This window comes from Lupinus angustifolius, chromosome LG06 (genome assembly GCF_001865875.1).
Source record: "Lupinus angustifolius cultivar Tanjil chromosome LG06, LupAngTanjil_v1.0, whole genome shotgun sequence".
NCBI lineage: Eukaryota > Viridiplantae > Streptophyta > Magnoliopsida > Fabales > Fabaceae > Lupinus > Lupinus angustifolius.
The window spans coordinates 20,408,240-20,434,979 of record NC_032014.1 but is presented as its reverse complement, the minus strand read 5'-3'; the positions used below and the strand labels follow the sequence as shown (position 1 = coordinate 20,434,979).

Below are 26,740 nucleotides of genomic sequence, written 5' to 3'. Positions count from 1 at the left end.
TGTAACACATTGTATTCATTGCATCATCCAAAGGAATTAAGGTACCCAATGTCTATCAACCTCATCCTTGTTATCTCATACTGCTACAACAACTTTTTGTTGTGATGCCCTTAGTATTAAGAATAGATGATTAATTTAATTATCTTCCCAAAATTGTTGAAAGTTCTTATTCTCAATTACCATGATTACTTCTGATAGTTGTTATGGATATCTAGTTCTCATTTTGAACACGCAAACATAATATAGTAAATACTTTATAGATTTTATGCTTATGAGATAGAAACATGATTGGTGACCATATTGTGTAGTCTAAGACCATATTTCTTTCCACTTAAAGAATTTTTCTTTGTTGGAGAAAAAGATTAATATGTAGCAAATTCAAGTGGTCTTAAGGTCCTAATAGAATTAATAGGGTCAAATGGTGGGATATGTCATTTTTTTTGAACTTAGACTCGACCTTAAACCCAAAGCTAATTCAAACATAAATGTCGATCTGGTTAGTCTTTGAGCCTGACCCTAGAAATGGTTAAGTATAATGGATATCCATTTTAAATAAAGTCTTCTTAATATTACTTATTATTATGGATATGTAATTTGACATATAAAATGATATATGTATATATATTGTTAATCTATATCATTAAATATTAGAGAGTCTATGATACTGTCGATCAAAGAAGTGTTATTACTCTGTACATAATTGAATAAAGATACATACAAACATAATAAGTTGTGACCATGAGACAGATCGAGATGAATCATATTTGTCCTATACTTGACCCTAAATATTGTCCAGATCTAATTTTGAATCTGAACCCGACCATAGATCCAATATGACCAACCCTATTAAGGTTCAGTCATGATCGAGCCATACAAGTGAGCTGGAAGGATCAGGTCCTACTCACCCCTAACTTAAATTGATCTCCCATCTTATAGTCAGCACAAATTTGGTTTCAACTATACTTAAGGTCGAGTAATCCTCTAATGAGATTGCGTTTTTTTTTCAGTTTGTCATATTCTTGTCCCAAAAAATGTCACTTAATAAAAAATGAAAAGACGTAAAAATAAGAGAAAAATAAATATGTACTGATAATATAAGAGTTTTTTGTATTGATCATTGACTTTTAAGTATAAGTATTACAAATGAATGATAGATGATATACTAATTATGTATTAATGTTTACACTGACAGTACATAAATATTACATTCAAAACAAAAAATAACATTTTTATAATATTTTATGAAATTTTGATTCACTAGGAAAAAGTTAGGATCCTCTCCATCGATGGTGTTAAAATGGTAGAGTCATGCATGAATCTTGATAAAGGAAGAAAAGAAAATGAGAAAATAATTCAATGAATTGAATCTTGAATGGATAATTTTCTTATTATTGAATTGAGTGAAAAAGTGAGTCAAATGTGACTTATTTGTACAAGAGAAAAGATGAAAAACAAAGCTTGTAAAACAAGCAACTAACACAAATCTAACTAGTTAATTCCTAACTTCCTAACCAAGAATCATCATCCAAAAATAACCTCTAAATTATCTTTAATATCCCCCTCAAGTTGGCGAGTGAAAATTCTGAACTCCCAGCTTGCAATTGATTTGAAGCAATAACAACGCTTAACCACCCATGGCAGAAGCTATATCATCGAACTTTTAACCATCCATGGTAGAAGCTATATCTTTGCTTAACCACCATAAACAGAAGCTAACCATCCAATGCTTAATCATCCATGATAGAAATTATACTGAGCTTAACTACCATGGACAGAAGCGAACCAACTATTGATGATGAAAGAGAGAAAATGGATCAAAATCTTAATCCTAAGATGATGCTTCAATGATCTGAAAACACATTATAATGATGTTGTATATATGAGAGATGTAAGAAATATAGTATGAATGAAATAGATGTAATTGACAGTAGGAAAAGACACATGATTGTACTAGTAAACATCAAGAAACTAAAAGAACCATCCAAGAATCACTTTTGCACGGCTGCAAAATTTTGAAGATAAATGTAGCATCTCCTTTAGAAATTTAATAATGGAGTTGGGGTTTGTAAGCAACGCATCACCCAACTCTGCAAGTTACCATATGTTGAAAAGAAACATTGGATGTTGAAGAACCAACGCTATAGCAATCAAAGAAATCAAGATAGTCTTGCCACATAGAGCATTGTCACCTATTGGAAGCAAGATAACATTAATGAAGACCATTGAGATGAAAAAGAAAGCACGACCATGTTCTTGATTGTTGAAGTTTTCAATGAAATCCCTCATGGAACCATAAGCGGAAGCTATCAAAAGATAATTATGCTCTAATACCATGTTAAAATGGTAGAGCCATGCATGAATCTTGATAAAGCAAGAAAGGAAATAATGAGAAAATCATTTGTTGAATGAATGAATTGAATCTTGAATGGATAATTTTCTTATTATTGAATTAAATTGAATGAAAAAGTGAGCCAATATGGCTTATTTGTACAATGAAAAGAGGAAAAAGAAAGCTTATAAAACAAACAACTAACACAACCCTAAGTAGTTAATTCATAACTTCCTAACCAACAATCATCTTCCAAAAATAACCTCTAAATTATCTTTAATAAAAATAAAAAGGCAAATACTTCAAAAAAAAACAAATGAAAATACAATTTTCAATAACAAAATTATCTCTTTGATTACAATAAAATTGCATTTTAGCATTAAAAACAAAAAGAAAAAACATACACTTGTATCATAAATATAAAGAGAGACAATATTTTTGGATAGATAATCGTTGTTCTTTATAAACACCCAACAAGTAAGGATGGGCATAGGCTCTATATAAACCTTTCCTGTCACTTATCCCTTTCTCTCTCACTCAACTCTCTTCTACTCTCAACCAAAATGGATCGGAATGGTGTGCTCTCTCTCGCATTTCTCTGCATTGTTGTCGCCGGTGTCGGAGGCCAGTCTCCAACGGCGGCACCAACCACCACACCGACAACCCCATCTGCAACCACCCCAGTTTCATCACCACCAGCACAATCCCCTTCTTCCAAACCAAAATCACCAGCAGCACCCGTTTCTTCTCCAGTTTCTTCTCCTAAACCTGCACCAACCCCCACCTCTTCTCCACCGGCAGCATCTCCGGCGACCATAACTCCGGCATCATCCCCACCGACAGCAACCCCAGTGAGCTCCCCACCACCATCACAAGTTCCAGTCACTTCTCCTCCTACTCCTGCCCCGTTGAGCTCACCTCCACCTGCTCCGGTGGCGGCGCCGACAATAACTCCGGTAGCTCCTGCACCTACTCCGACAAAGTCAAAGAAGAAGAGTACTAAGAAGCATGCAGATGCACCAGCAGATTCACCATCGTTGTTGGGTCCTCCTGCACCACCGACAGGAGCACCGGGACCCAGTGAGGATGCATCAGCACCTGGTCCAGCTTCATCTTCTGAGAATGCTGTAAGTTTTGCTATGTCTTTTGTGTTGGTTTGGTTTTCATTGTTATTAAGATCTGAGATTTCTGAATGTAGCTTCTGACTTTAACAGTGACATAGATGCTTATTTTTTACTTTAACTGAGTTTAGGTTGCTTTAGCTGAAAATTAAATTGTCTTGAAACCGATTAGGTGTTCGTGTAATAGTGTTTCACTAGATCCCAACTTAATCAAAATGTCATCAATTCGATACATTGAGAGATTCAATCATAAATTTTCAATGGTTAATTTGAGAGTTGGATTTTGGAAGAAAATGAAGGAAAATATAAGACTTCATAGCCAAGAAATAATACACTTTGAAATGACTCCAAGTCTTTCATTTTTATTCATTTTCCTCCAAAATCTAATTCCAATAGAATTAATTCATTACATATAGCATGTGTATTAATATTAAAAAACTATAAATTGCAACTCTAATATTCCAATATTGTTGTCTCATGGTGTGTACACGCCCCACCGTTGATGGTGGTTTTTATTAGTATAACTTTTCGGGATATTTTTTTGTAAATTACTAGTTTAGTCTTAAGAATAGAATATATGAGTCTGTCTTCTTTAGCTCTTTAAAAAATTGAAAAATAGGTATGAATTTACAAGTTTGGTTCATTGCCTATTTAAAGAGATTTCTTATAGCATAAGGTTTTAAAATATGTTATTATGTCTATATTTAAAAAAAATTAATGTCCACTCTTAACTAAGTTCATCTAACCATATTAATTAAATTATATTTTAGGACATTTTTATATTAAAATAATATATTAATATATATATTTTACACTCAAGTTAAATTATATTAGTTATATTAAATATCAACTATTGATTTTTTTTAATTAGACAGACCAAATGACTTAGTGTTAAAGTTCATCTATTTTTTCTTTCTCATCATTACTCATTTTGATCTGTTGATTTAAAAAATCAATAGGTGAGATATTCTATAATTAAATAGGTTTGTAGGTTAGTTTTAATATGTTCAGTAGACGACATAAACTCTAACAATCTGATGTATTAAGCAAAATATATTTTTCTAAACAGCTGGTTTCCACGTTGAATTGATTTGTATGGTTCGGTTTTTAAGACAGTTGTATGACTTCTAAAGTTAAATAGATTTTTTTTTTAAAAAGTTAATCTTTAGGATGAAACAATATTTGTATTATTTAAATATTTAAAACAATATTATTATTTCTTAAAAAACACATTTTATTTAGACTGTGAGAACTAATTTTTTTTTATAAAATAAAACTTGTAATTTACTAACACGTGAAATGAAATGAGACACTCTTTTTTGGCTAGATATATCGTATATCAACACATAAATATACAGTATTGTAAGTGTCACTTAAAGTACAATAGATAAATCTCATCTAATTTTAAGTGTGGGTGGCGATTATGAGTTATGGAGTTTTAAGTTTTAGGTTAACTGAACGAAATTATACTTAGGGCCAAAATCACGTGATTGAGAGAATAGTGGAAAAATTAATTTTCTAATATAGAAAGTGGGAAGGAAAGGAAAATGAATTAAAACAAGTCGAATTATGTGTCAGAATTTCAAGCTTTGGTACCCGTGATAGTTAATTATGTGTCTTATCTGTATGTCAGTATGTCACCAACCAAACAAATTATGTTCTATATGGTTTAAAATTATTAATTATTAATATTTAATCTGAGATTTCTGCATTATGTTTTGCAGAATGGAGCCGAAACCATAAGGTGCTTGAAGCAGGTGCTAGGATGCTTAGTTTTGGGCTGGGCTACCCTTGTTTTGATCTTCTAGAAAGAGATTTGTTTTATGAGTTTAATTGGTGTCCACTAATACTAAAATCTATCATTTATGTGTATTAAGTATACTTGAAACATAATAATTATTAGTACATGAATGTTCGATGAGGCGCTTTATCCTTATATTGTTGCTGTTTATCATATTCTTGTATAATTCTTATTTTTCCTGCCTTGTTATGGGCCCACATTATGTTTGTTACATAGTTTCCTATGTTATTGTCATGGCTTTCTGTAGTATTAGCATGAGTAATAATATACTCTCCTTACAAATTTTTCTATGCTATAAAATAGCATGTCTCTCTTGTAAATTAAAAAACTACAACTTTGTGATATGTGTTGATTTTAACATGAAGGTTTATTATTTTTCGGGAAAAAATGGTTACATCTGACATCTTGGTTTTGTAGTTGTTAAGTTGAATCTGAATGTATGCTCAAAGGCAAATTCAAATAAGTAAATATATTATTTTTTTAAAGTGAGAAGCGTCATATATAAATTAATAATTAATAATACTTTAGAAAACAACACACCTCTTCATATATTCGATGGAATCAAGTGCATTTGTTTTTACCTGCCAGCATCAAACTTTATTGCATTTGTTTTCTTTTCCTTGATTAGACAATTACGCATCTTTTTATATTTCATGCAATCACGGCAATAACTTTAGATGCGCCAGCTAGCAAGCATTAATCAAATTTGTTCCTTAGTCACCTCTTCTTTTCTTCCATTTTTTTGTCCTACCATATATCTCATCATTATTTAAGTTATAAAGTAATTTCTTTTGAGATATATGTGTTATTGTCTCTCGTAATAAGTATTGTTTCCAAAAATTAAATTTTTGATATTTTAGTTTTTTTGAAGATTTAATAAAGTTTTATATCATTAGATCAATAGGTTGTTGGTAGACTTCCATGTAATTGTACTTTTAATTCACTTACATTTGTAATGGCAATAGAAAATGGAAGGGGATAAAAAAAGAATGAATGAAAGTTCAAGGAATGAAAAGTGAAAAATTGGGTGAAAATTTAATTGTTTAGTTTAAAAGAAAATGAAGAAAGAAATGACCATTGCTGATGTTATGTTTTGCCTCGGAGCAGACTTGTGGTGCTTTGCATGTGGGTTTTGGATATTGGAGAGAGGAGGAGATAAAGGTGAGGTTAAAATTTAATTTTAATCAGGATTTTTAGTTATTTTTATCAAATGTTACTTTTTTTCTACGAGTTAGCATACTATCTATTAATAAAAAATAACTGCTTTAAAAAATAAAATAAAATAAAAATAAATAGAAAAACATATACTTATAATAATAGAGAGAATCTTATTCCCTTTCTACCTCTTTTGCTTCCTCACTTGTGATGAAAATATTTTGACAGGGGCCATCATATTTTATCTCACCTCTTTTCCTTTCTCAACCAAAGAATGAGCCATTTTCCTCTTTTTTAGTACATTTTCTTTCCTCCCATTGTTTTACCACAAATAATGTTTTACACCAAGCATTTTACTGAAGTTCAATATCCTATCAGATGAAGTATGATGTTGATAATGACATAACAACAGCTAGGGCTATTTTTTGCATGTCACATAAAGGAGTCTCTTTTAATGGCTTCAATTCGATGTTCAATCTGCAGCTGTATCATTAACTTTGTTTATGTAAAACGTGTGTTGGTTGAAATGAAAAAGGCGCAAGTTAATTGAGTATAAAGATGCAGAATTTTTCATTCCTAAATTAATTGAAGACTATTAGGAAAAATCTTCATTTAAACATGTCTCAACCAACATACTAGGAAAATTACGCCTGTTATTATTTATTGTTACATTTGAAAATATTTTTTGTTTATATTTATATGTCTAGCATTAATTATTATTTTTATGTTTAATCTTAATATTTTTCTTGATTCATATAAATAATATAACAGAATTTACAACAATGAAGAAAAGGACAAATCAGAAAAAGCATAACAAGTTTAATGAAAATCATATATTGGCTATTTTCTTTTAATATCATTTTTAAGAACGTTTTGACAGCTTGAAGAGTATTTTTATGAAATGGAAGAGTAGAATTATTTTCTTTACCTGCTACTGCACCTTTCTGCTACTTTTTAATGAAGGGGTCAATTATATATTAACATGTGAATAAAATAAAAAATTTAAAAGCAAAATGTAATAAAATACAACACTTTAATTAATTTAAGATATAAAGTGTGACACATTTTAGACAGATGATATCTATTTTTTCATAGCTTGCCACAAATTTATTGGTCATAGGCTAATGTACTTTTTAATCAATGGAAAATCTACGTGGCACTTTTCTTCCTTTTTAGTTGCTATAACTAGTGGAAATGTTCGATGTCCTATTTGCACTCAGTGACCTTGGCCAACTAGGATAGTTAGGGGAACATGTTATCAAATGTTTTTTTTTTCCTCCCAATCCCATACAAAAGATACCTTGAAGTTTATATTGTCTCTACTTGGTGAGTTATGACAACCACCAATTGGTCTAGTGAGAGTAAGACTCTATTAGATCCTAAAATGACTACAAAAATCAATATTTTGATTTTTGTGAACGACATTTATTGGGAGAGACAATCATAAACTCCGAAAGAAATTAATTCTTACTAAGAAATGAAGAAATACCCTTAATAATAATACCAAACAAATATTACTTGTCCATGAATGATTTGAAATTCTTCTAAATTGACATATAAAATTAATAGCTTAAAATTTTAACTCATGATGTCAAATATATTGACTAATATATATTACTAAACATATTAATTACATATCTCATAAAACAAGGGTCCAAAATTTCATAGCAATATGTATCAAAATGATTTATATAGTAAACCATTTTAGATTCCAATTAGTGTAATTTTTTGTACTATCAAAAATATTCTTTTACCCTTTGAGTAAGGAATTAATTCTTTTTGGATGCTTGACTGTCCCTCTCCGTTACCTTTTGATCATTTTGAATATTTAGCGGAGTCTTATACCACTATATAAATATTTTATTGGTAATTTATTCACGGTTAGCTTTTCTCTATAATTATCTCTCCAAAATTCAAACTACTCATTAACAAACAAAAAAAAAGTGTAAATCCAATTTACTTACTGCTAGTCTGCTAGACTAAGCTTATTGGTCATCGATAGTATTCAAAATTTGTGCCTTTCCCATTGGATCTGCTCCAATCTTCTTCATTTTTTGACAGGAAAAACATGTAGTTTTTGTATATTAGCCCAAAAAACCTTGCCCAACATGTGCATTTCGTCTCTGAGCTTCCTTGGGAGCCAACATTATAAAGAACATACTATTTAAGTCATAATGGCATATGAATGCTAAAATAAAAATATGAATATGATGCATAAGTTACATTCCTTTGTACAAGTGTTGTTTTTTTATACTTAATTTTATGGATTCTTTATATATTTTCCATTTTATGATATTTCAGTATTTTGAATTCTGTAGTATATGTGTGAACGGCCCACAAGTATGTCTTGCCTGCATTTATGGTAACAAGGCATGACATTTCATGTCTTTTTTGTTAAACGAGCATGTATTCTGCCTAATTTTTTGGACATTATACGTGTGCGAATAGAATGGCCCAAATTGTGATATTAGTTACAACTAATTTGATTTTAGTAATGAGTAACGTTTTATGCTTGCGTATACAATTGAGAAATAATTTGCTTTTATGTAAATAGGTAAAAGTTATCAAAACTCATTTAAGAGATAAAAGTTTAGTTACTGTACATTGTAAGTAAAATTTATCAAAACCAAATAATAGAACACTTTATTAAGTATGGAGGATTCATATACTTGAGCATGATTTGGTATTAGAGATGAGGTAGAATTAGTTTCCATTAATGGTTTTATTGGTAGGCATGTTAACAACCAAGAAATATAAACATACCCTCTATTACCAACTGATCGACTTTGGCTCGTTTTTTATGACATGTTATATAATTCAACAAGGTCAATTTGATATATCTTGTATTTGTTATTTTTAAGGGTTTACATTTAAACCTAGCGTTGGAAATAAGTCGAGTCAAATTTAACTTGATTCAGTTCGACTGGTTAAGGATTGGTTCGAGTTGAGTTTCAAGTGAAGTTTAATGATGAACTATTTGTTTAGTTCAAGTTCGGCTCAATTAAAGTTCATAAACTTTCGAGCGGATTAACTAGCTTAAATTTATGCCGTTCATTAGCATAAATTTAAAGAGCGTACAAGGTGTTGATAGATTTATTAATAGAAAAAGTTTATGAATATTAATAATAAACATAGCTATCAATTAAAGTTCATGTAGTAAAGATTGTCTACACTTCGTAAGTACATATAAACAATATTATAAATATGTTAAAAACAGGCATAAAATTACTTAGAAATATGTTTTTTACACACATAGACAAAAATAGGATTAGAACTTGAAATTTGATAGTACTCATTCAAATCTAAACTCTCATTTTTAATGATAAAAACCAATGTTATTAGGACTTGACAGTCTGACTGTCACCCGATAACAAAAATGACCATGATTTGGTCAATAAGTGTTATTAGGACTTGACAGTCTGACTGTCACCCGATAACAAAAATGACCATGATTTGGTCAATAAGTTGTCCACCATATGGAGCCGTTTTGGGCTGCTTGTAATCTGGTTCATCCAGGTTGGACCGGGTTAACCCAGAACAATCTGGTGAATTAAACTGGGTAGACCAACTATTACTTAAAAAAAGAAAAAATATATATATAAAAATAAGCAAATAAAAAAATTAAAAGCTAAAACCTAATTACCTGAGATAGAAACAAGTGACCACCGTAAAAACACTCAACAACATGAGGTTTTTTTCTACAGCGTACTATCTTCCGTCACCATGTCTCCCATTGCAAAGGAATGTCATAGAGTATTTTTTGTTTTGTTTTGTGGGATTTATTTGTCGCATTGGAATTTCTTTTGTTACTCTTTAGTTGGTTTTGTGGATATTATAAGTTATTTGATTAAATTATTACTCTATTAGTGTATTTCATAATGTTAACAACTTTTGTATCAGAATTATTAGTTTTATTAGTGCACTGTAAAATTAGTAGTGCATTGAATTATTAGTTTATTTTGTTAGTCTCTTAGTTTATACAAATTAGATGTTCTACTTAATCACTTCAAATGTCTTACATTCTTTACATGTATATTTAATTTTAGATATGACATCATGTGCAAGTTCTTCAAATACAACTCAAGCAGTAGCTCATAGTATTTAGTCTTTTTTGGTACTACAAAGAGTATCTCCTCACCTTTTTGGGTAATGAATTAATCTCTTTTGGGGTTTGTAGTTGCCCCTTCCAACAAGTATCATTCACAGCAATCGAACCCTCAACCTTGGTGAACTAGTGGGGCCTTACACCAGTAGACCAACGCCTTGTTGATTCCTAGTACTTAGTCTGTTAGATCAAAATCAGACCCAACATGAGATCATTGTCAATTACTACAAGATGTGAAAGGAAAAAGAACCATAAAATGTTTGTATTGCTCAAAATGTTACAACGGTGGAGGAATACATCGAGTTAAACAATATCTTGTTGGAGAAAAGAGAGATGTTCTATCTACCTTGTCTTTTAGTCTCTTTTGATGTTATGCATCGACTAAGAGAACACTTGAATCAAGTTAGTGGTAGTAAAAAAAAGGGGCTAAGTGAATTCAAGGGGAAGAAGATCTATATGAGGAAAATGTTGTGCAACATGAAGGTAATATGATTCCACAAATACCGACTAAAGCCAAGGATAAAGAAACAAAAACATCAAATAAAAGATCAAATAGTAGCATCAACAATTTCTATAATCCAAGAACTACTCCATGAGCTCAACCCTCAATCAGAATGAGTTTTGCAGGTAAAGATGTTACTCATAAGGCTGATTTGGCAGTTGCTCGATTCTTTTATGATTGATGCATTCCATTTCATTGTACAAATTCATTTTACTATCAACCTATGATAGACGTAATTATCACAATCAGATCTGGTTATAAAGGTTCTAGTTATTATGCTATTAGATCCAATTTGTTGTATGAAATGAAGAAGGAGTTGGAGTTGTTAGTTGAGAACTTTAGGAATTATTAGAAAGAAACTAGTTGCACCATTATGGCTGATGATTGACAAGACCAAAGAAATAGACACCTTATCAATTTTATTGTATATTCTTCGAAATGAGTAACTTTTGTGAGATTTGTTAATGCATTTGATGTCATTAAAGATGTTAAAACACTTTGCAATTTGTTTATTGAGTTAGTTGAGTTCGTTGAAGTAAACAATGTTGTACATTTTATTAAGGACAATGATGCAAATTATAAAGCTGCAGGATCTATGTTAAATGAGAAGTTTCCATTTATCTATTGGTCTCATTATGCGACATATTGTCTAAATTTGATTTTAGGAGACATTTATAAAATGGAGTATGTGGGTAGCTTAGCTAAGAGTGCATCTGATATAACAAAGTTTGTGTATAGTCATGGACTTTTGTTGGTATGGTTAAGGCAAAGATGAGGATGGAAAGAAATCATACATCTTGGGCAACTCGTTTAGCAACAACCTGCATTGCACTGAAAATCATTCATGAGTACAAACATGATTTGGAAGCTTTGGTCACTAGTAAAGATTTCATTAATTCTAGATATTACAGGGATTGGAAAGCAAATAGATTTGTGGAGGTTGTGATGAATAATAGGTTTTGGAATGACTATGCAATTATTGTCAATATCATGGCTCCACTAATCCGATTGTTAAGAATTATTGATGTTGATGATAGACCTTCTCTACCTAATGTGTATGGCGGGATATGTAGAGCAAAAAAAATAATTAAGAGTGTGTTCATGAATAAAAAAGTCTTTGTATAAGTCTTATACAAAAGTTATAAAGCAAAGATGTGATAAGCAACTTCGAACAAAATTACATTGGGCAACCTATTTTTTGAATCTAACATTCTATTATGATAAGGAGAACTTTTGTATCAAACCAGAGGTTCAACAAGGTTGGCTTAATATTTTACAAGCAAAAGTTACCACTCGCAAGACTGAGTTTCTCAAATAAAGTTGCATCTATCATGACAAAGTTAAGAGTTTTGACAATACAATGACAATTAAAACAGTTAAACCTTTGCGATCAGGTAAGATTTTATTTTTTATATTTTCAATTTATTAAAATAGTATGTAAAAGTATAATACACTAATACCATACTAATCTTTTGTTATGTTTTTTAGATCAATATGAATCCACATGAATGTGTAAACAAATCTTTATTATTGTTTCATTTGCACTGGACATTCGTGGAAAAAGAAAGAAAAAATGAGTGACAAAATTATGGCACCATGTTATTTAATTTTCATAATCCAATTGCTCATATAAATCATGAGAAGTCATTTGAATTAGGATGGAATGGGATGGTAAAAAATAATATTTTTTGTGAAGTTTGATAATACTTTAATAGCATACTAATCTTTTTGTGATATTTTTTAGATCAATGGTGGTCACAATTTAGATTTAGTGCTCTTATGGTATCCCAATTAGCTATTTAGATTTTGAGCCAAACATTATCTTCTTCTGGTTATGAAAGAAATTGGAGTATATTTGAAAGAATACATACAATAAAGAGGAATAAACTGGAGCATAAAAGATTGAATGATCTAGTCTATATGCACTATAACTTGGGTTTAAAAAATAGGTTTGTTTTTAATTGTTTTATTTTAATCTAGTTTTCAATGCTTACTGTGTAACTTCTGTTTTGTATTGATGTATCATATTTGTTAGAATTCTAAGTGACATTGCAATAGAAATCAAACATTCAAGTGTGCATAATTTACTTAGTTTTGATGAATACAAGATTGAAGTGAAAGCTTAAAGATGAAGTCAACAAAGCAACATGTCAAGACTCAAGGTTATCATAGAGTTAGGATTCTCTTATATTTTAGAAGTCCTAAGTTGATTGCTTAGTATTGAGTCTAGGTTAGATGAACCTAAGATGGAGGTCTCACAAGAGCTAAATTTGATATAATTAACTTTGAGACATTTCATTCACTCATCCATACATTATAATATAATGTTAATGCATTGCATATACATGATTTCATGCATAAAATGTATATCTTTTGAAATCATACATTGCATATACTTTTATCATGTAGGAGGTTCATTCTTCATTTCAAAGAAACTACCTTTCAACTCTTATAATCGATTAGATTAAGTTGATAATCCATTATCTGTGTATGAAAGCTGATAATCGATTATGCCCCGTGATAATCAATTATTCAGAGTTCTAGTAGCTAGATGATTTGATCTTATGGCATCGATAATGTAAAAGGTTTTATGTATATTAGTTTTTTATTCTTTATAAATTGCTTGAATTGAATCTTAATTTGTATATTCAATTTAGTTTACTGTTTTTAAGCAATTGAATGTGAAAGAACTAATTTTTGTTAAACTTATTCATCAAGAAACTTATATTTTTCAAGATTTATGTTTTGCATAATTGATTAGTTTTTTGAATAAATGATTATCTGAATTACATAATTGATTACCTTGATTAGATAATCAATTATCCTAGTTAGTATTTTGATATTTGTGAAATACAGGAAAAATGACTATATTTTACCGCTACACCTATTCACCCATCTAGGTGTGTGTATACTCTGATTTTAACCTAACATTAAGGCTATTAATAAAAGAAGAACATTTGATCCTATTGACTATAAGAGTATAAAGAACATTGAGTTTTAGATGACTGGAGAAGAAGAAGAAGCTCCATTGATTGATTATGATAAAATAGAAAAAGTGCTCTATTATGACTTGTCAAATTCAATACATGATTTAACAGAGGATGGTGAAGGTTTGATTTAAACATATTATAATGTACAACAATTTTCTAATTGTTCTACAAATTAATGTAATGTATATTCTATTTTGTAAGTATTGTTGAAGAATGAAATGTTACTATTGATGGATAGTTTAATTTAAACTTTTTTCCTAAGAAGATGTAGATAGTTACACTCCAACTACATCTCTAACTGTCAATGTCAACTTAGGATCTGATGAAGACAATGATACTTGGATGAATTAGAATATTTAAATTCTATATGAGATAAATGTCTTTTGATTTTAATTCTAATTATATAACACTTAAACTTGTTTGATGTATTTTTGTTTTAATTTATATATATATATGCATTATGCAAAATATGAAATTGATAATTGTATCATTTCATATTAACTTATTTTAATTAATTATATAATATATAATTACATATGATATTATGATATTGTCTGGTCCAACCGGTTAAAACATGTACGATACCTCTTCCAGGTTGAGGTCCGTTTTGAGTTTCAACATTGATAAAAACCTTTTTTGCCTCCCCCTAGCTCATATGATACCTCACCACCCCAATTTAGAGGTGGCAAAACCGACTATTCCATCATGCTAGAGCCTACCCTTTTTTGGGCTTTAATAAGTTGGGTAAAAAAACCTAGTCTCACTTTGTGGGCAATAGACTAAGTCATAGTCATATGCAAGAAGAGTTATGATATATCCCAATACCCATAAAAATGACATATATCACTTGTAAAATATTTAGTATTATTGTGTATTACATATTACTTTTCTTATAGTATAAAAGAATTTGTAGAATGATATATTATTTTGGATGCATGAAATAAATTAGTGTGATACGTTTTATTTATTTTCTTTAGATTAGTGTGATACATTTTATTTATTTTCTTTCAAAAACATGTCAAGCATAGGGTCCTTATATTTATCATATTAGTTGTTTTAGACTCAATTTGTTCTTTATTATAAGATAAGATGCATCTAAAAAAATTTATGGTCTTTTTTAAAAGATATTTTCTCTTTGTATGTAGCATTTATTATTTATTCCCCTATGTCGTTATTAAAAGCTTTGGGTATGTCTACTTTTGCTTATATTGTCATTAAGGAGTAGTGTTAAATCAGTTTAAGAGAGTATATAATTTTATAACATTTTCAAAAAAGTAACTATTTTTATTAGTATGTGTAATTTTATTGGATGCTCATAAAATAAGAATCATCATCTGTGGCGATCAAGTAACCACATCGATCCATACAATTCAACGTGCCAATAGAAGATTTGCAGCTACTATGACCTCTCTTCTTCAAGCGAAACCGCAAGTTAAGGAGTTATATGGAATACTGTTAAGATATCACTGCATATGGTTTCATAGTCATGGGTATAAGTCGATTTATAATCTTTAATATCGGAGTTAAACACAGCTTTAGTCTCTATTTGTGGTAACATAAATCCACCTCTAAAACTCATGAATTAAGAAATATGTTTTCTCATGGATAAGGACTATTATTTAACTCTTTAATGATCATATTATTTATTATAAATAATTTGTGGTTATTATGATTGATGTGGTTGTTATCATCTGATCAAATTATTTGTAGTTGCGGTTATTGCAGTATGAATTTTGTAACTAAAAAATATTTTTAAATTTGATATAATTAAATGCAATATAAATATGATTATACTACAACCTGATGCCACCACATTGTTATGATTTAGTACCATATCATAATTTCACTATAATGTAGTTGTATAATCTTTGCAAGTATAATATTGCAGTCATCACTTGGAGAATTTGTAATTAATCTTTACATTAGCAGCTGTATCATGTATCTCGCATCATCTATTTAGTTTTATATATATTTTGATTTGAGCCCTTGTAAATTAAGTAATTTTTGTTTTAGTTCTTATAAATTAAGTAGTTTTTATTTTAGTCCAGCAAAATTTCGGTACATGCTTTTGATGTCTTTTATTTTGTTTGCATACATGCTTTTAACGGTTGCATTTAACATTTTTTTGGGTATATGAGTACATAGACCCTAGTTTAATATTTTGGCTCCAGTGTACAAGTAACATTATTTGCTTAATGATTGAATTATTTATTATTTTTACTATGTTTTTTTTTTCATTTTTACAAAAATATTTATTTAATTTAAAAGTGGCAATGTTCCTATTAACCAATAGATATTTTTATTACTAACATATTTCATATGTGTAATCGTCCACCAACCATCCTAAAATTTGTACCCCTCATATGGGTCAACCACATAACTTAAAAGAAAACTAACACAAACATATGGATAAATATAACAAGTGCAGTCTTTTAGTGTCATTAGTAATAAACTTGATTATTACTCATTTAGGTTATAAGATAATTAGTTTTAGAATTTTGTTTTATTACCTTTAATACTCACTATTAAAGTGATAGTTTTTATTAATTCCTAATTTTACATCTAAGTTTATGTTATAATTTTGTTAATGTTATATTATCTTTTTCTAATATTTAATCCAAAACTTTTCTATTTTTCTCTCTATTTTTAATTTTACATGGTATCTGCGTCTATTTCTTTATTACTGATCTAAGTTATCAGAAGTTATAGGCATTTGACTCAGCAAGGTTGTATGACCTTGTTAGCTAAGCATGGTCTAATAACCATATTTTTTTTTATTCACCTCACCATAAACTCACATGCATGTTGTTAGCCGATGCTATGAAAATTTCCTTTGTAAGGCATTAATGTCTCTCTTTTTGTTTTATTTTCATCAATTCACCAAAAAAATATGATGTGTTTACTTTTATGAAGTTCCAAGTTCACTTACTACTGCTTTCAAAAATAAAAATAATATATTAAATGAATCATTACTTACACCTAATTATATTTCACTGAGTTTCATCAATTATCTCAGTTGTGAATTGATTTTCTCGTACCAATTCGTGATTCTTTTGCAAACTGGTTTCCTTTAAGGAACGAACTAACTAGATTTTTACCCACAGTTTAAGCAAAAGAAAACAAGAATAATTGGTAATTTAAAACCACTTATATGAATGAGTTACAACAAACAACAAAGAATTTTATCCTTGACTGTTTCTTCTATGATGAAACAAAAGTTGATTGAATCCTACAAAAAGCAACACTAGAAACAACTACATAGATAGAGAGCTCTAGAAACCCTACTAAACATACCCCTACGTGTTGGTATTTGTACTTGATAGGATAACATATCACATACTACGACGTACCGGCACACATACCAAAGAGAACCACGTATCAGGTAACTATGATCTCAACTACAGAGTGAACAAAGAAAAATGGGAATGTTGATACATCCAGATCCAGACATAAAAAGCATGAAGAACTATGTTTAGGAGACATGCAACACCTAATCCATGTTAACATATGATGTCTACGCATATACTCTTAAATACATATTGAAGACCATCAGTTTATAATACCTGAAGGTATATTCTGCTGTGATGCAGATAGAGAAACCGAAGGCTCCACTGCATTTGTTGAATTTATTTCATGGGAATCTGAATGCACATGTGGTGGTGCATCAGATATGTGTAGTCTTTTCCATAACTTAGCACAATTAGTTTTCCAGAAACCAATTTTTCTATGCTCACGATCATACATTACAAGAGTGTTTTGGAAAACGATACCTATACAAACAAAAAATATACAAAATTGGTCAATGAAGTATCACACAACATATAGCACAGAAGCTAGTCACCTAATACAGAATTAAAGAGGAATAACAATTCACATGAAGACCAAGCACAAAATGGCATGTTGCCAAAAGTTACCTCCTAAAAGAGTAGTTGGATCCTCTCTATTTTGGAAAATCCCCAGACAATATGCACCTCGCACTTTTGAATGCTTCATAAAGGATTGCCCCATAAAAAGTAGGATTATTAAATCACACAAAATTTGATAAACAATTACACATCGTAAACACAGGTGAAGATACTAATGATCTTATATAACTAACCCTGAACAGATAATTTTCAGGTGCCAGTGAGTACTTTTGACCATTTCCAAATACCATGTCAACCACAGGGAAGCTTTTAGAAAGATGAGAGACATCACTGGAACAGAAGTAAACCAAATCGATTATTAAACTGCAATGATAGAGTGGTGTTTTCATTTTACTAAAGCTAAAAACATACATTTCAGCACCAGAAAAGCATATATCATCATAATTTGGATTTGGACCACTGATTAGTTTCAAAGATTGAAGTTCCTTCACAATCTGCATACAAATAAGTATCATCAGGTACATTAGAAAGATCCAATTCTGTTGCTAGCACTATGGCTTGAAAAAGAAAACACATGTTAAGTGATGCACCGTTATAAAAGCAAAATTATATAATTTGAATATTTTAAATTGCAAATAGTTCTTGTACTTTTTGTTATATTTCTTACAGCATGTATACATGGCCTACAAAAATTATATGATTATATATCGGCCCATAGAACAATTTTGTATAGCTCCATGCCTGATAACATGAGACGCAAACTGGAAAATAATCCAAGATGATAAGAAAATAGAAGGTGAGACTAAATACTGCAACCCAAGACCTTCCCATGAAAATATATTGAAAGGACTTACTGCATTTTTAAACACAAGAAAAGCTGCTTCTGGTAGGTATGCATAGGTTGTACCACTATCCAAGATAGTTCCATGATTTCCATAAAAAATCTTTGGGTTTAGAGGCAGCCGCTTCCCCGCAACATGCATCTCCTTCAAATCGATATTGTAATATGGACTGTAATCATTCCCAAACTAGAGTAAATAGATGAGATCTATGAAGTACAGACACTTCAATAACTTTCATGTGATTGTATCTGATATGTATCCGATACTGATACGCTCCGATACTTCATCTATATGTCCTCATGATGTGTCAAAATTATTTGTTTGCAAAATAAATAATTTATAAATCCGATACTTCATAGATACCCAAACTACCATGCTATAGCGTATCGTATCATGCATTTTCAAGAATACGCGTATCGACATATCGGATACGTATTGTATCTGATACATGTATCGGTATAGGTGCTTAATAGGGTGAGATTAATAAAAATGCATTTGTTAAGAAAATGCATTACATTACATCTCATATCCATAATACAATAATTTTGAAACACACACCTGCGATCAGGATCCGAGTGTGCAAAGACCATGTCTGATGGGGGAGATATGCCACCAAGAACCATTGCCCCGCCACCAACATCCATTCCACCATAGCAAAGTGAGAATGAATCACTTATTACCTTCTTTCCAGCCAGTTGATCCATGATACTAAGATCTCCACGACCCAAACCCATGATGCCATCAGCATGCTGGCTATAAATATCACCAGTCTCCATATTCTCACAGCCAAAAACAGCATACTGTGGTGCAAGCTCACTCTTATTTGCAAATGACATAACATCATAGCCAAGGACACCACTGCTTGTACTCATTTCAGCATACTGTCTATAATACGTGCATTGATTCCGATCATTGTCGCAGTTGCAATTACTTGTGCATTTGACAGGTTTATAGGTTCTTGATAAGTCTGGCTGGAACTTTGGATCCTGTTGAAATAAAATTGTACACACAATATCCAATCAACTTTTGAGGAATCAAAAGAGTTAGGTGCACACAATTCTGAATAACATCATTCTTTTACATCTCTTTCAATGCGGAATTGATGATATTGAGAATTACAGGAACATATGAAAGGCATTAGTCTACAGCAATAATAGCAGTGGAAATAGGATAAACTAGATTTATCTTTGTGAAGCCCTTGACTTAACATGGTTTATTACATAATATAAGCTCTTATTAAGGACTGGCTTAGTCATTTATGAAAACATAAAAGCCTAGCTTATCCTGAAATCCTATTTAAAGATCTATATTGATTGAAGGTCTTCAAATAAGCCAACAAGTACAAGTAGCATCTATTGTTGAAAAAAAGACAGAATCTCAGTGGTTTTTGTAGAAGAAGGTTAAAAGCAGCTCAATAAAAAGGGTAGATCAAATGGAGAATAACATGGAGAACGAGAAACATTATAGGCAAACCATTAAAAATGACTTGCAATAAACTGACTATTTAATGACATCATTCATGTCAGAAAACAATGGTACCATCTGATCCATGTAACATACCCCACCTAATTAAAAAAAAGCTTTGATTGTTGTTGCTGTATGAACATAATCACAAGTCCTCATTTTTTTATGCTCTCAGTGTTTTAAATTGTAGTCCACAACTACAATTTAAAATTATGGCTCTTTTCCTTTCAAAGGTTTGATCCTGGGAGCGACAATCGTTAGGAGAAATAGTCACGCAATCAAAAAAGGATTAGTTGATTACTTACGAGGAGATACCCTTCGTTATACCAAAAAAATATTTTCTTTTATTAAAAAGGAGCTGAACCCTGCCTGAACAAGCAAACCTAAATTTTCATTTCCAATCTACGATACATAGGTTAAGGCAATGATGCATAAGGCATAGACCAAATCAATGCACACATCATCCAAATTAATGGGTGTATATATATTAATCTATATATGAGAAATAAATATCCTCCTAACATAAGTTATCTCCCATGTTCATTAAAATTATTTGATGTGTCCTTTTTTTTATTTTTTAGAAACATTTTTTGTAGAAAAAATTAAATAGACACATGTAATAATTTTAATAACCAAAAAATATAATTCATCGATATATTTTATTCTTGATTTTTAAATTTTTATTAGTTATCTCATTGATATAGCCTTGCACCAAACTTATTTCTTTAAAGCAAAAAGGACATTTAAGTCCAATATTTGGGGAACACATTCCCACCATGTTGATTTCTTGGCAAATAAAGGAGTACTAGCCAACCGAATTTAGAATATATATATATATATATATATATATATATATATAAGTTCATTGAAGTATTACCTTATGCTTTCCACAATGTTGACAAGAAGAACATGGAACATACGTAATAGTACTCCCACTATCAACAATTAAAGCAAACTTCTGCGGAGGAGTCCCTATCCAAACCCGCGTCGTATAATACCTATGAAAATCTCCAGATTCAGAATAAACACCGAAAATAGAATCAAAACGACGAAGAGGAAGTGCGTTTTGATGAAATACCCGTTGATGAGAAGATCGTCGTGGAGTCTCATGTGTGCGTTAGGGTGTCGTTTTGACTCGGTTATTGAGAGTTGACGACGAGGATCGAGTGCTGACGTGGACGAATTCGGAGCGGAGGAAAGGTATAATGGGAGGAACATGGCGGGACCAGAGCCATGGTGGCGGTTACGGATGATTTCGGCGGCGAAGGTGGTGGTGATGATGAGATGTATTATGATGAGGAAGATGAGGTGAGTAGATAATGCATGCGCCATGAATTGAAACGAGTTATGTTATGGTTTATGGGATAACAAACGGGAAAAATGGAAGGTTAGTGAAAAGTTTCTCTTTCAGCAAAGAATCGTAAGTAAATTTTTGAGCCTAACATGTGTATTTTGTTCATGAGAAGATTTATGTATAATTAATATCATTTCTTATTCAATTATATTACTTTTTTTAATATGAATGATAAATGATATAATATATAAATATATAAAACTGTTACTGTACCTATCTATACATCTTTCTTTTTTTCTTTCTCAAATCTTATTTAATTCAAGTGTGGGTGTTGTTTATGAGTTATGGAGCTTTAAGTTTTAGTTTAACCGAGGGAAATTATAGTTAGGGCCAAAATCACGTGATTGAGACCATAGGGGAAAATTTATTTTTCTAATATAGAACGTGGGAAGGAAAGGATACTGAATTAAAACAAGTTGAATTGGTGTCAGAATATCAAGCTTTGGTTCCAGTGATGGTTAATTATGTGTCTTACCTGTATGTCACTATGTCACCAATGACCAAACAAACAAATTATGTACTATGTGGTTGAAAATTATTAATTTAATCGGAGATTTCTGAATTATGTTTTGAAGAATGGAGCATGTTTTGAAGAATGGGGCAGAAACCATAAGGTGCTTGAAGCAGGTGCTAAGAGTAAGATGCTTAGCTTTGGGCTGGGCTACCCTTGTTTTGATCTTCTAGAAAGAGATTTGTTTTATGAGTTTAACTAGTGTCCACTAATACTATAAAAAAAGATTAAATTAAATTACATTGATATCTTATATAAATCACCCCTCACTTTTTTACTCATACATAAACTCACCTAATTTGATACTTTCATTACATTGACTACCCTTGCACGAAAAATAAGTGTAATCTTTTAAACAAAAAATGTGATAAATGTAATTTAGTTAAACAAAATATGTTATATTGGGTAGACAAGTCCAAATAATATATGAGTCAGTACCTCTTTATAATTGTTGATGCATTTTGTAACAAAAAATAATAAAGATACATTGATTTGTATATTATTTGGATTTGTCTCAACAATATATCATGTTTAGTGAAGTATAAAATTTAGGAGGTTTGTGTAGGGGTAGAAAAGTGAGGGATGATTTATGTAATTTGACTAAAACTAAGAGTATAAGTGTAATTTACTCAAAAGATTATACTTTCTACACGTTATCTATCATTCATGTATCTTATTTTATTTAACTGAGTAATTATTAAGAGAAATATATGTATATATTGATATTGTAAAAGTTTTTACTTTATTATTGTATTATTCATCATTCATATTTAATTATCATGGATCTCAAAATAAAAGTAATATAAATAAACGATAAAGGATGCATTTACTATATATATATTACGTTTAATTATTAAGGTTACTTAACTCAATAATTATTAATACCTAATGGTAAGTGAGGTACGGACAATCTAATAAATCAGTAAAAAAAACCTATTTTATTTTATTGTTGTTTATCATATTTTTGTATAATTCTTATTTTTCCTGCCTTTTATGGGCACACGTTAGGTTTATTACATTATTTCCTCTGTTATTCACATGGCTTTTTGCGCGGTAGAGTTTTTTTATATTTTGGTTTAACATTATAGTAGTATAATTTTTAGCATGAGTAATAAAATACCTTCCTTACAAATTTTTCTATACAATAAAATAACATATATCTCTTATGATTTAATCATTAATATGAGTAAATTACAACTCTGTGATATGGGTTGATTTTTAACATGAAGATATATTATTTTTCCGAAGAATGGTTACATCTGACATCTTGGTTTTATAGCTATTGAATTGAATCTGACTGTATGCTTTAAGGCAAATTTAAATATGTAAATATAAATTTTTTAAAGTAAGAAGCGTCACTTATAAATTAATAATACTTTAAAAACAACACACCTTTTCATACATTTGATGGAATAAAGAGCATTTGTTTTCATTTGCCAGCATCAAACTTTATTTCATCTGTTTTCTTTTCCTTGATTAGACAATTACCCGTCTTTAGAGCAAGCTTAATAGTGCAGTCAATTTAGGAAAATGATATATCATTTTACTAAATCTTTATAGTAATCATTTTATCCATAAAAAAAGTATATATGCAAAAGAAAAATATTTTATTTATTAATGATGGTTTATAAGTAACATATATCTCTCTTTTGTTGATAGAAGGATTTACTAGGAAGATATAATGAGAATTATTTTTCTAGATAAGGGTATTTTTTTTGCTATAAAAGTTAGAGTATGTTGTAGTAGAAAAGATGGAGAAAAATATCCAAGTGTAGAAACTGAAAATAAAGAGTAAGGAGAAGAGAAAAGGTGCACAAGTGAATTTTTATATTGGTTCACATTCTTGTCCACTAAAAACTATGTTTAGTACTCTTACAGCAAAAAAGAATTCTCCACTAATATTTTGAGTTGTAATTACAAATCTCTCTCAAATAGCTGCCGGTACATTACACTCTTAAATATCTCATCACTTAGAAGAAAACTACTTCTAAGCAAACATTTTCCCCTTCCACCACACTCAATGGTGAAAAGTAATTACAAGATAAATGAAAAATTTGTTAGGTAAATGATTACTTTACAATATACAACAATTATATAACTTACAATCCTTATATTCTTTCTATACTCAATATATAATGTTCTTTAGTATTTAAGTTTGGAAAAACTCTAGACAAACACTTGTGTGCAACTTCAGAAAAATCTGGAAGTTAAAACTAAAGTTTCACCAATGCATAAAATTGTATATAAAAGTTGTGCAAATTATGTGAAAGAGTGGTGCCACCGAATGGATGTTTCAAGGCCTTTAACATGCTTCCAACCAGCCATTTACCCCAAGTGATGGTAGAAATTGATTAGAATGAAACTTATTCATTTTGGATGAAAGTTGTTCAGTTTGAATTTGAAAATCTGGTCCAACGACTCTCTTTAATAGGTTATCGTAGACCGTAACCGGTTACTCGTACATTTTGTCCAACTAAGTAATTGGTTACTATGTGTTATTTTTGTTGTGTAACTCATTACCCAGATTGGTAACCTATTACTCAATCCTACTAACCTATTACTTATTGTCACGCAGTTCAAGTAATTTGTTACTCAGATTCAATAACCTGATACTCAGGCCAAGTAATCCATTACTTAGCATTTTGAAAATTGTTTTCTTTTTTACTAAGAGTTTTCAATTGATTTTTATTTTAAGGATAGAAGTACCTATATGGAAGACTTAAAAGCTTTGATTCTTGAGGCTTCATCTTCTATATCTCTAAGATATTCTTCCTTTTACTTCTTTTTGATGATTTTGGTGTCTTTATCAAAATTATGTCAAGGTTAGGAGTAGGATCTTCATAACATACTCACCCATTTATTGTCATTCCATAGATCTTACAACTTATTTTATAATTATTTACATTTTCAATAAATTAAGCAATTTTTCCACTTTTCACTCCAATATAATGATGCAACTCACCTTTTGTCCTTAAATGAATCTCACCATTTGTCTACTCTCAATAACGCTCGCTTGAACGTTGCTAAATGGTTGAAAATACAAATTTAATAGCGCTAATTCAAGTTAGCTTTGTTAAATATTTACTTTCTACTTTTAACAATGATCATATAAGCAACATTGTTAAATATTTATTTTATACTTTTAACAACACTTACTCAAACGAGCGTGGTTGACAACGCTCACACAAACGAGCGTGGTTAAATATCTACTTTCTACTTTTAACAATCCTCACTCAAATAAACGTTATTAAATGTCTACTTTATACTTTTAACGTCCCTAACTCAAACGAGCGCGATTAAATATCATTTTCTCTAAAACTGAAGAAAATAGAGTCATTGCACTTTCTTTCCCCTTTTATCTCTTCATGTTTTTTTTTATTATCTTAAGGGTTTTATGAAAATAGGAATCATGCTCTAATTAGAGAACGGTTATCTATTTAAGAACAAAAACATATCACTCTCAACGGCAACAAAATTTATGTCCGGTCTGTTTTTATTAACTCATGAAAATAACTTTAGGAATGTAATATATATAGTATCATTGTAAAAATATTTAACTTTTGCTTATGCACAAAACTTGTCTTGCAACTTTCTTTTGGGAGATTTCAGCCCTCAAACTTCTTAATTATAACAATTTTAGTCCTTCCGTCAAACTACTACCCCAAAACTACGATGAATGCATGAAATGGCTTTTGGATGCAAGCTTAATGAAATGACTTAAAGTTGTATAATCAGGAATATTTGAGGATTAAAATTACTTAGAAAATAATAGAGAAACAAATTTTGCACATGATTAAAAATAGAGAATGAGAGAGCAAAGTTGCATTAATCATACTAAATAAACTAATCTAGTTACATAGATTTCCCGTCAACCAGTGATGTTTTTTATTAATATTCTTTCATCTAGAAATTTGATGCTCGCTGCCTAATATATTTGTCATTAAGTAAACTAAATTAAAAAAAATGACAATATAAGTGGAAAGAGTAAAAGAGTTTGAAAAATCTTAGTTTTTTAGTAACTATGCAAGAAAGAAAAGAAGGAAATTGAAAGAGCAAAAGAGAAGAAAAGAATTGAACTTTTATTATTGGAATTGAATTATGAGAAAGACAAAGTGCAAAGAATTCATACAATAAGAAATTAGTAGTTGCTTGAAACTCAAGCTACCCTTTAAAATAAAACTAACCCTAACCACTATAATTGAAAACTATCTAAAATTGAGTCATCAACATCTTTAACATCCCCCTCAAGCTGGAGAGTGAATACCATTAACTCTCAGCTTGGGTATAAGGTAACAAACGTGAAAAGTCGGATTTGGAGTTTGGAAGAACCACCAAAGTGTTGAAAGAATGATTGTTTCTTTTCTTTAAGAATAATGCTCAAGTAGAATACCATCTTGGTTTCTTGGCATAATAAAATATGAGCAATTTTGATCAGAATATCAAGAGAAAAGTGAGATGAAATATGAGCAACTTTGCTCAAGAATAACAAGAGAATAATATGGGCAATATTTGCTTCGAGAATATTGAGAATAATTAAGGGAAATATTGTCAACATTTTCTCAAAGATATCAATGAAAATTTAGAGAAATAGAGAATATGAAGATTGTAAAAGAGAGTGATAAAGAAATGAAGCATATTGAGGTTGAGATTTTTTTGTCAAAAAAATAAACTCAAACTAGAATGAATCAAATAGATTTAAG

At 30.2% G+C, this 26,740-nt stretch overlaps 2 protein-coding genes across 5 annotated transcripts; one reads left to right on the top strand and one right to left on the bottom strand.

Annotated features, from left to right (window-relative positions):
• On the top strand, positions 2,805–23,578 carry LOC109350145 (lysine-rich arabinogalactan protein 18-like). Of its 3 annotated transcripts, XM_019591296.1 has the most exons (3): positions 2,808–3,456; positions 5,175–5,277; positions 23,567–23,578. In XM_019591296.1, exons 1-2 carry the CDS (start codon positions 2,893–2,895, stop codon positions 5,256–5,258), a joined length of 648 nt encoding a protein of 215 aa, XP_019446841.1. In that variant the 5' UTR covers positions 2,808–2,892; the 3' UTR covers positions 5,259–5,277; positions 23,567–23,578. The 3 variants fall into 3 exon arrangements, with proteins under 3 accessions (XP_019446839.1, XP_019446841.1, XP_019446840.1); XM_019591294.1 differs by lacking the exons at positions 5,175–5,277; positions 23,567–23,578 and adding an exon at positions 22,124–22,257 and having other exon boundaries at positions 2,805–3,456; XM_019591295.1 differs by lacking the exon at positions 23,567–23,578 and having other exon boundaries at positions 5,175–5,386.
• LOC109350144 (probable aspartic protease At2g35615) lies at positions 17,184–21,604 on the bottom strand. Of its 2 annotated transcripts, XM_019591293.1 has the most exons (8): positions 21,254–21,604; positions 21,053–21,173; positions 19,270–19,697; positions 18,724–18,880; positions 18,281–18,363; positions 18,103–18,199; positions 17,918–17,990; positions 17,184–17,773 (listed from the first exon to the last, which is right to left on the bottom strand). In XM_019591293.1, exons 1-8 carry the CDS (start codon positions 21,505–21,507, stop codon positions 17,553–17,555), a joined length of 1,434 nt encoding a protein of 477 aa, XP_019446838.1. In that variant the 5' UTR covers positions 21,508–21,604; the 3' UTR covers positions 17,184–17,552. The 2 variants fall into 2 exon arrangements, with proteins under 2 accessions (XP_019446838.1, XP_019446837.1); XM_019591292.1 differs by having other exon boundaries at positions 18,103–18,363.